Raw genomic sequence first — 11,591 nt, 5'->3', positions numbered from 1 at the left:
TTAAATTATTTGTTATTGTCAGAAAAACGCTTTTAAGCAAACAGCTTTCAAGCGGCTGCAGGCTGATCTAGATCCGAACCTTAATGTCTCTTTTACTGTGACACAGTTCATTTAACTTTTAAATGATAAAAAGTACTAACAGAGTACAAACCAGTAAAGAGTTTGAAATCAATGTTGAATTTCAGGACAGCTTGGTGATCTGCAAATCCCCGATGAAATGTTGATATCGGGTATCATAGTCATTCAATAAGTCGCAAAATGCTCGAATACAATTTATAAAGCACAATGTGACTTATATTGATAACTAAAAATACCAGTATGCCAGTTTTGCCGTGTCAAGCTGTTACGATCCAGAAAGTCCTTTATTCACATCGAGTATACATGTATATCCTTCAAATTCCAACTATTGTTGTCATAAGCGGAGATTTAGTGAATAAATAATTCATATATCCTAAATGACAGCTTCTAAACAGCGAAACAAGCCAATTTATGCAGTAAGAAAGTTTTGAATCGAGACTCTCATGGGGGCGGCCATTGTTGAATGTTGAAACACGAACGGCAACTCTGCTAGGAGAATGTTATCAATGACGAGCAATCTCCTACGCAGTGGCGAATGCAAAAGGGAAGTAACTGAAAAATCGAGTTATCTCAATCGGACTGGCTCGGTCTTTTACATAGGTCGCCATTGTGAATTATTTTTCGATGGTTATCATACCTTGGAAGATGCTGTTTCAGCATCGTCAAAAAGTCATAACAGAGATTGAAATTCTGGCGAAATCTTTGTCATAAAATGATGGTTTTCAAATGCAATCGAGCTTCGTCAAACCATATGTTGAATACAATACCATGGATAAAAACGATAAAAAGGCATAAACATACGGCGCCAAAACTTGGTACCCCTCCCCCCGTATATTCCAATGCTTTCACACTTGGCAGAGAGCAGTGGGCACCAATTGTAAAAGGTACAGAACACATCATTTTAGAATTGCGTCTGTCTGAGATAGTTCGATATGTGTTTGAGGCAATGTCATTTGTCTGATTTTTCTAGAAATCCCACGGCCATTGCTCAATATGAGGTCAGCGATGAGAATAAAGCAAGCTGTTGAGAGTTGGCACAAACTGCTATTTGCACCATAAAATGACAATTTGGGGTATTATGCTTTTGACCAGCTTGAACAAGCTCAGCAACTGTAAACAATACCACCGCAGTCATTAGTGGAAGGACAATAAGGCCGACAGTTTCCTTGTTGCTGCTTTTGAAGATCAAGTATTTTAGCGGAAATAGCGTCGTACTCTTCCAACACATCGATAATCGAAATGTCGAAGAATGTGCCGATAACCAAGCGAGCAATACGCATGTCAGCACTTTGAAAGGGCCTGGCAGTTTGGTTGAGTGTCACAGTGAACCCAAGGCTAAAAGTAGGCTGAGAAAAACAAAGATGGCTGCAATCGCTAGTGAGATATACCCTCCCTTTGGAAAGTCTTGGCAGAGTTGTGTGACATTTATTTTTAATTGGGGTATTGAACTATCTACAAAACAGTAAACAAGAAGTTTCAATACAGTAATACGATAGATGGATCTTAGATTTGCCATGAGACACTTTAAGGGACTCCCGAAGTATTTAAAAGAAATAATTTTTACTTAAAAATCAAATAGACTCTGCATCACTGTTTGCTAGTTTAAAAGTCATTAACAAACTCCGTGCTCATTTGTATACAATTATAAATGAAGTGTCAGATGAACAAACCGATGCTAGATAAAAAAAACTTATTCAATGGGTATTGATATTGAATCAATTAAACAATAACATTTTAAAATGATAGATGTTAGGATTATAAAATATGTGCAAATATACGTGTTCTCGTACATTTTCCAAGTGCAATCCGAACACTTTTTGGTGTACTTAATTTATTTTGATGAACTAATCTGAAGATGTGAATTCCTCTGGTTAATGAATAAAAAAGCACCATTTTGTAGTAAAATTAAAACACATGCATATCGAACTTGGTTATGAACATAAAACATTGTCAAAAAAATACAAGAAGGTACAGTAAACACGATCGGTCTACCTTTATATTTCCTTTATGGTTAAAACAGTTAATTGTATTGGACGTCAATAAATGCTGTAGTTGTATATGACAAGCAAAATACTCTTTCCTCGGCCTGCGGAAACCACTGCGGGTTTTGTAAAAGCGACTATACAAGTTTTAAATTTTATATCTTTATTCTTGTTTAATTAAACAATTGCATGATTTGACCAAGGATATGATCAAGGAATGTTAGACAACAACTTGGCCTCATTAATCAAATAAATGTTACGTCAGTTCAATTTACGAGCAATTAATCGCCGATAGAGACACGTTAACTCTGAATAAAAGTGAGTTGACTAATGGGGACTTCCCAGAGGACCACATACCTTGTGGTGATGAAGGAATTATCTGTTGTACAGCTACCACTGTTTGCAACTTAACAGATTTTCTTTGTTTATTTTCTGCTATTATTTTTCATGATCGTTAACTTTAGATTTGTATTCATCAACGTTGTTAATGTTTTTAAGAAATCAACACATTTAAAAAAACCGGATATACTCGATTTATTGTCATATTGAAAAAAATGTAGTATAAATGAATTGAAAACTCAGCGGCTATATTATGAAAAATGATCAATATTAACATGGCAAAGTTAACCCGTTTCACATATTCAGTGGCTACAGTATGCAAATGCACGAAAGTAAACATACACAATTAATATTGCAAAGTAAACCCAGTTATAAACTATTGTTTGAATTCCTGTTACGGGTTGTTTATTGTTTATTATATGTACAATACAACTACTGTCAAAGCGTATACATGATATGCACAAATAAAAACAAAATTAAAGGTGGTCGTCTGTATGATACAATAAAATATTATTAACTTTCTATTTGTAATAATGCAAGTTTACAACAATAACAATAGAAAAATTGTATAAAAGAATTTTGTAATATAACATGATATAAAATTCCAATAACCGTAAAGTATTTCAAGGAAATAGGTATAGGCTGAAGTCATCACAAGAAACTATAAATGAGTGGAAGCTTAATTTCTTGTTTATGTCAAGTCAATAAAAGCGAAAAATAAATAAATCACACGTTGCAAATAATATATAAGATATTTAATACAAAGTGCCAATACATCTTAAAAATTTATCGCATTCGTCCCAGGCATATACAATTAAGTCAGTAAACAAAACGTTACATTTAAAAATTGCATAATTAGCCCATGATATATCAACTGTGATTTGTTTTCATGTTTACACAAGTCTTGTACCACAACGGTATGATAACCAAACTTAAATATGAGCTAATACAAACTAATATAATTACATACAATTTTATAATTATGTTATAGCTCCTAATAGGGGTATTCCACTACGACCCGATTCCCCACGATTTGTCCCGATTTCCAATATTTTGAGGTCGGGGACATTCGTAACTCAATCGGCGAAGGTCCTAACTCATTCGTAGCTAGTCGCGGGCGAGCCGTGAGCTCCTAAAAATTCGCGGCCAGTTTTTAAACGTGTTTAAAATTTGACCAAGACCTCCAAGACTCAATTTAATCGCGGTTGACTAGTAACAGTGTCGTACTTCGTTCTTGGGCGTCGTAATGGAATCTTAGGTAATTCGTGACTCAATCGGGGAATCGGTGATCACGTGATCTGTCTACGGATCATTTACGACTTTGTCAAGACTTTCAAGAGTTCACCCCGATTGAGTTGCGAGCCCGCTAAGATTCTCGCGATTTAGTTACGAAACAGTTACGATTTTGTAAAGAATGATAAATAAATAATATTTTTCCATCATGTTTTGTTGTCGAATAACCCACAGTAAGGAGTATAGATGCGTAGGAATTAAATCACGAATGCGGAGCACGAGTGCTTTGATAACACGAATCTATACTCCTTACTGTGTATTATTCGACAACAAGCCACCAAAGAAAAATATTATTTCTATTCTTACACGATTCTGATTGATTTGCTTCAAGCTTTTGAACGTGAACTATATTTTTCAATACTCCGCCCGTCTTCGCACACAGTTCACTATTTAGTGACGTCATTGAATTGTACAAACATTTGACGTCGTTTTCATTCATAAATATTTTGCAAATTACGTCACTTTCATTGAGAACAACACTCATAGAAACTAAATGACGTCACATGTGTTAATTCTTCTGAAAGGCTGACCTGCTATAAATGTTTTCTTAATTACGTTTCTTAACAAACAAATTCTTAGCAGGCGTGGTCATGCCACTTATCACCAAATATACAATTTGTTGTTTCATAACATTTATATACGTGCTACATTTTTTTTACATTTCTTTAAGAGCGGGATTTAAGCACGTGCATTTTACTGCAATATTTTCTTTATTTATTCGGAACTATTTTCGAAACATTAAGCTCCGCCCTTAATTTATTGCAGAATAACCCACACTTTATTTTCTTCTTTGTCTGTAGAAAACAAGTCGCGTGCCGTGTTATAACCAATATCAGTAGATATTGGCGCCGAATTCATGGGTGCGTTCGGTGAGGTCCTAGCTGAGTCGTGACCTATCTGCATCGTTCGTAGTACAGTCGCAGTAGATTCTTACACATCGTAGTGATGTCGCGACCCTATACGCAAGACTTCAACCGAACCCCACGATTCGTCGTAACTCAATCGTACCACTGTCGTAACTGAATCGCAGACTGTAACGAGTCTTCCCGATTCAATAAATGTGAGAAATCGTAGCGAATCGTGGGCTTGTTTTCGTAGTGGACTAGGGACATAACAGCCACCTTAAAATTTCAATTTAAAATCTTCGTAGTCGTGTAACTTTCTATCCTTTGCCTTGAGAATTCCTGACTGTCCGTTTTTCTGAAAGCTATTTTCGGTTTCAAAATTTTGAGATTTAACATTTGTCTCCACCTTTTCAACATTGTCTTTTATTAGAGGATATCCTTTATTCACATGTTGATCTGTAGATTTTTGTGGTGTGACAACAGTATCTATATTTGAAGTCTGTGTGTCACTACTCTCATTGACGTCTTCGTAAATTGTGTAATTGTCATTCGCTATAGCTTCATCATTTACTGATCGATTATTTGCAATAGCTTTTGAAACTTTTGCAGTCGTATCATGTTTTTCGTCGTCAGTAAAATGTTCATAAAAATGGTCGGTTTCATCTTTTTCTTCATGCTCTGGTATTTCACAGAATGGATAAGTCTCATTATCATCTGACTGAACAGACTGATCAGCAATTGAAATAACTGGTTGGACTGGAACGGCACTAAGATTGTTGTACACGATTGGTTCTTTACAATTGCCTATTGTTACTCGTTTCATACTTGTCCGTTGACTGTCCGTTACAACATTACCAGCATCAACCGTTATTTTATCAGCAATTGTTACTCGGTTATAATCGGGGTGGGAAAATCGAACTGTTTTTCCTGGCTCTGTTTCAAGGGTGTTGTAATTTTCATCTTCTTCGACATCTGATGGTCCACCTCGAGGGTGGCCACTTTCACTCATCGCGCGGATAGATTTCATTGTGGAATAAGCCTCTTGGTATGTTTTTTTCATACTCTCTTTTCTGACAGATGTCTGTAAGTGATCGTAATTCTCGTCTTTGTCATCTACGCAACCAGAAGCCTCCGACAATTTCCTCTTTATTCTTATTTCTTCAAATGTATTATATGCAGATACGGTCTCTAACGGAGCTTTATCATGATAACCGTAATCGTAATCGTTTTCAGGCACAGCAGAGTGTTGATTGGTCATTTTATCATCATCTGAAGACACATCAGCGTCTTCGTATATCACGACTGATTCACCAGCATCGTCATCAGGCTCGCCTATAGCGTAGTCGTCTTCCACCTGTTCGTTATTTTTCTTATCAATATTACGTTCTTTTTTAATCTTGTCGGATTCATCGTCAATGTGTTCATTTGTGTCTTTCCTTTGATCTTTTACATTCTCACTATCTTGTGGACTTTTACCAAGCTTTACTTCTAATGCTACTGTTGTGATGTTTCTATTGATCGCTGGCGAGTCGCTTTTCCTGTCCACTTTATTACCACCAACTGTCTTTTTAATGGTATTTTCCAAATTTGATTCCACAGGAACTTTAATCGTTTCAAGAACAACATTGCTTGGTATGTGCCCATCATCATCATCATCATCTATGCGTGATATGAAAGACAGAACATATAAAAACAGGAACTCAAAAAGTCAGTTGTGCCAAAAGCAATAAAGATTAAGTGAACTATTGATGATTATGGTGCAAAGTACACGGTGCATACAAAGAAGTTTGGATAAAACATAAGTATAAAAAGTAAACGACATTTATTCATGAGCACAGCCCCTCTCCATACACATGTCTATCTGGAGTCATGTTATTATGCTTTAGTCTGGGCGAAAAATGTATTAAACATATTCAAAGGAAATGATTCATAACATGTTTACCTCAGGGTAAAATTAGTTTTTAGTGGTAAGTGGTTGCATATGCATGCATTATGAAACATGCCTCGTTGTTTCAAAGGAATAGGACGCAAGCTATCGATTAAGGGGAGAAAACTAAAAAAATATTGTTTGCAAGTGTGTGCAAGATTTATTCGGGTGAACAAACGGGCTCGAAATATTGCTTGGTTATTGGCCGACTGGGAGCAAACGACTGGACAGATTTCTTTAAAGTAATTTATTTTTGAAAGGTTGTCCGATTGCCCACAAGAGGACCAATGGGTGCTTTGGATTAAAGCTATTTTTGACATTTTGCGGCCCGCGAAGACAGGTCTATGATAAATTCAAGTTAATGACCTTGTTATGATTCCAATATCAGAGGGTGTGTTTTTTTCATGGCTCTTTGTCAATGTTCTCTCATTAAACATGATTTTATACATTTATTTGAATATATTGGGCTTCTGGGCCCATATACTATCCAGGGTACGTTACTTCCACCTATTTGCCAACCTATGTATTTTTTAATATTTAAATGAGATAACTACGTAATTAAAAACTAATACATATGTTTCTTTTGATTTGAACAATATTATAATATGTCAATGGAACAATATAACATATGCATTGAGTTTCCGTTAAACACAATTAAACACAAAATAAGAATGATTCAATCAATTAAAAAACTATGTTTAAATAAGTAAAACGAGAAAAAACTAATATACATAACTTATAATGAAGTTTCTTACATGGGCTGTATCCTACATTTTCTACGACCAGAGAGGTAACCCGCTCACTCTTTCCTTCATCCGCTGATTTCATCGCGACCCTGTGTATAATAATGTAAGCGTGGCAGTAGTCTTAGTTGTAGTAGTAGTAGTAGAAGAAGTAGTAGTAGTAGTAGTAGTAGTAGTAGAAGTAGTAGTAGTAGTAGTAGTAGTAGTAGTAGTAGTAGTAGTAGTAGTAGTAGTAGTAGTAGTAGTAGTTGTAGTAGTAGTAGCAGCAGCAGCAGCAGCAGTAGTAGTAGTAGTAGTAGTAGTAGTAGTAGTAGTAGTAGTAGTAGTAGTAGTAGAAGTAGTAGTAGTAGTGATAGTAGTAGTAGTAGCAGTAGTAGTAGCAGTAGTAGTAGTAGTAGTAGTAGTAGCAGTAGTAGTAGTAGTAGTAGTAGTAGTAGTAGTAGTAGTAGTAGTAGTAGTAGTAGTAGTAATAGTAGTAGTAGTAATAGTAGTAGTAGCAGTAGTGGTAGTAGAAGTAGTAGTAGTAGAAGTAGTAGTAAAAGTAGTAGCAGTAGAAGTAGTAGTAGTAGTAGAAGAAGGAGTAGTAGTAGTAGTAGTAGTAGTATTAGTAGTAGTAGTAGAAGTAGTAGTAGTAGTAGTAGTAGTAGTAGTAGTAGTAGAAGTAGTAGTAGTAGTAGTAGGAGGAGGAGGAGGAGGAGGAGTTGCAGTAGTAGTAGTAGTACTAGTAGTAGTAGTAGTAGTAGTAGTAGTAGTAGTAGTAGTAGTAGTAGTAGTAGTAGTAGTAGCAGTAGTAGTTGTTGTAGTAGTAGAAGAAGTAGTAGTAGAAGTTATAGTAGTTGTAGTTTTAGTAGTAGTAGTAGTAGTAGTAGTAGTAGTAGTAGTAGTAGTAGTAGTAGTAGTAGTAGTAGTAGTAGTAGTAGTAGTAGTAGTAGTACTAGTAGCAGCAGTAGTAGTAGCAACAGTAGTTGTAATACTAGTAGGGTAGGTGGTGGTTGTGGTTGAGGTGGTGGTGGTGGTCGGCTTGGCGGTGGAGGTGGTGGTCGTGTGGTGGTTGCGGCGGTGTTGGTGGTGGTGGCGGTGGTTGCAGTTGTAGTGGTGGTGGTGATGGTGGTGGTCGTGATGGTTGTGGTGGTCGTGGTGGTTGTGGTCGTGGTGGTGATCGTGGGGGTCGTCGTGGTTAGGGTGGTCGTGATAATGGTCTTGGCGGTTGTTGTGGTGGTCGTCGTGGTGGTCGTCGTGGTGGTTGTGATGGTCGTGGTGGTGGTCGTAGTTGTGGTCATGGTGATGGTCGTGGTTGTGTTGGTGGTCGCGGTGTTGGTTGTGGTGTTTGTGGTGTTGTCGTGGTGGTGGTGTTGGTGGTCGTGGATTTGTCGTGTTGGTCGTTGTGGTGGTGGCCGTGGTATGGCCGTGGTGGTTGTCGTGGTGTTGATCGTGGTGGTCGTCGTGGTGGTTGTCGTGGTGGTTGTAGTGGTGGTTGTCGAATTTGTAGTCGTAGTGATGGCCGTGGTGTGGTTGTGGTGGTTGTCGTGATGGTGGTCGTGGTGGTGGTCGATGTTGTGGTCGTAGTGGTAGCCGTGATGGTTGTCGATGTTGTGGTCGTGATGGTGGTCGTGAAGGTAGTCGCGATGGTTGTCGATATTGTGGTCGTTGTGGTATCCGTGATAGTTGTCGATGTTGTGGTCGTGGTGATAGCCGTGATGGTTGTCGTGGTGGTGGTCGTGGTGGTGGTCGTGATGGTGGTCGTGATCGTTGTCGATGTTGTGGTCGTAGTGGTAGCCGTGATGGGTGTAAATGTTGTGGTCGTGCTGGTGGTCCTGATGGTTGTCGATGTTGTGGTCGTCGTGGTGGTCGTGATGGTTGTCGTGATGGTGGTCGTGATGTTGGTCGTTATGGTGGTCGTGGTGGTGGCCGTAATGGTTGTCATGATGGTTGTCGTGATGGTTGTCGTGATGGTGGTCGTGGTTGTCGTGATGGTGGTCGTGATGGTCTTCGTGATGGTTGTCGTGATGGTGGTCGTGATGGTGGTCGTGATGGTGGTCGTGTTGGTGGTCGTGATGGTGGTCGTGATGGTTGTCGTGATGGTGGTCGTGGTGGTGGTCGTTATGGTTGTCGTGATGCTGGTCGTGATGGTGGTCGTGATGGTGGTCGTGATGGTTGTCGTGGTTGGGGTCGTGATGGTGGTCTTGATGGTGGTCGTGATGGTGGTCGTGATGGTTGACGATGTTGTGGTCGTGGTGGTGGTTGTGATGGTGGTCGTGGTGGTGGTCGTGATGGTTGTCGATGTTGTAGTCGTGGTGGTTGTCGTGATGGTTGGCGTGGTTGTGGTTGTGATGGTGGTCGTGATAGTTGTCGATGTTGTGGTCGTGGTGGTGGTGATGGTGGTGGTCGTGGTGGTGGTCGTGGTGGTGGTCGTGGTGGTGGCCATGATGGTGGTCGTGGTGGTGGTCGTGGTGGTTGTCGTGGTGGTTTTTGATGTTGTGGGCATGGTGTTGTTCGTGGTGGTGGTCGCGGTGGTGGTCTCGGTGATGGTGTAGTGGTAGTGTAGTTTTACGAGTAGTTTCGTCGTTTTTAACTGTAAAAACGGAATTCCCTTACCAGCATGTTCTCCTTTTATAGTAACAGCAACACACAGTTATAATGATTGCGATAAGCAGTACTATTCCTACTACACCAAAGGCAATGGGCAGTTGATTATTTTGCAGGAAGTCTTCTTTAACCATTTTTTTGTCTGGAACAAGTGTTGTCACTGAAAATAATCATTTTGCTTTGATACATATCGGTACAATAGAATCAAGCACATTAGAAACCAAATACAGTATACTTAAACCGCATATTCCCCAGTGAATATGTGTCGAATGTCTCTTGTTAATATCAAAAGGAATAACACGACTACACGAACATCTATTACGCGGTATTAGTCAGTGTCAACGAGTCTAGTTTTGTTCCTGAATTTCCTGAATTTCAAGTGAATGTATTTGCCTTTGTTATCAAAAAGTCAAAAGCAACCAATGCACCTTCTAAATAACAGTATCAGCGGTAGCTTATATATGACGTATCGTTTAAACATGTTAGCTTTTCAATCACACATCTAATAAATGTACTGTCGATAAGCTTTAATAAAGCATGTGCTCAAATGGTATACATTTTCATAGCTTAAAAAACATGTATAACAAAGACACTTTGGAAGTTTACCATTTAAGTGTACCAATTGTGAATGTTACTTTTATTATGAAAGCGTGTTCATTACGTTCAAAAGCGTTTGTTTTTTTAAATATTTATTTTAAACATGGTTCATACTTAAGCTAATAAATACAAATACACGTTAAATTTACGGTTAATGTGTACCATGTTTTGTTATCATTTGATTCAGCTTTCTATGAAAATGATATGTCGTGCATGACTCTGTCTTCGCTGATTATCTGCATACAAACGTTCATAATACTGTAAGCTTTTACAGCTTTTAAATGTTGTTGTGTTTTTGTCAAAGTTCCCAGACCTTTGATTTCTGATTTCAAATGCAATTCGTACATGCATAAGCATCTTATTACCGTTGTTAATATGGTGTTATACATAGTTCCATTAAATCATGTTCAGTACCTTTCGTATAACCGCAGAAAATATTTTTGTGGACTGACGGTGTGATATGAGGACTGACGGTAATATTACAGTGCAACAACAATAAGGACATGTGGCAAAAATCAGACTTGATGTAGCTAACACCCAGGAATAACGCACACTTCAGCGCAGTTATGCGAACGCACTCGGTCCAAGTATTACTCTTCCTTTCCATCGTAACCATCTACCATGTATTTCTGCAATTATCCTTCCTAAATTTCTTAGGGATTGTTTACTATGTTAGGAAAATATATGTGATGTGTTGACTAACCGATCCAATCTTGACTTCCTTAAATAGATACAATTGCTCTGAGAACCTTTGTTAAAACAAGCCCGATCACGTCACTGTACATCCTGAAGTGATTTGAAGAGCTTTTATAGAGTCTTAAGTTGGATATGTAGTGTCGCTGTAAGACTGTATATGGAAGTTTTTGCACAACGAATGTCGGAAGTATGTTTCTGTGGTATCACAGTGTAAACGAATTCTTATAAAATGTCATCTTACTTTAACCATCATCTTCCTTTATTATTCAGTATGCATTAGCATGTTTTAGTATGATCTTAAACACACAGCTCATCAATGTAATATAAATGTCTCAATATTTTCGCTTTGTTATGGTATACAAAAGGTCAATATGTTCTCTTTTAACATGTATTTATGCTCATTGAACGATCTATCCGGTTAACAAAACACGAACCACCTGAACTTTTTGATCGTCTTAAATGTGCCATATTTACTGTAGGACATTCCTATAACCAACCAAAGCAA

General features: G+C 38.2%; 1 protein-coding gene across 1 annotated transcript; it reads left to right on the top strand.

The window, feature by feature from the left end:
- The first annotated feature begins 8,736 nt into the window (after positions 1-8,736).
- LOC127877076 (uncharacterized) lies at positions 8,737-10,920 on the top strand. Its single transcript, XM_052422697.1, has 2 exons — positions 8,737-9,585; positions 10,876-10,920. Exons 1-2 carry the CDS (start codon positions 8,737-8,739, stop codon positions 10,918-10,920), a joined length of 894 nt encoding a protein of 297 aa, XP_052278657.1.
- Positions 10,921-11,591: the final 671 nt, after the last annotated feature.

This window comes from Dreissena polymorpha, chromosome 4 (assembly GCF_020536995.1).
Source record: "Dreissena polymorpha isolate Duluth1 chromosome 4, UMN_Dpol_1.0, whole genome shotgun sequence".
Classification (NCBI taxonomy): Eukaryota; Metazoa; Mollusca; class Bivalvia; order Myida; family Dreissenidae; genus Dreissena; species Dreissena polymorpha.
This window is presented reverse-complemented; position numbering and strand designations above follow the sequence as displayed.

Coding starts and splice junctions, on each gene's coding strand:
- LOC127877076 (XM_052422697.1), top strand. CDS start 8,737: ATGGTGGTCGTGGTGGTGGTCGATGTTGTGGTCGTAGTGGTAGCCGTG. Junction 9,586..10,875: donor TGGTCGTGGTGGTGGTGATG/GTGGTGGTCGTG, acceptor GTAATATTACAG/TGCAACAACAATAAGGACAT.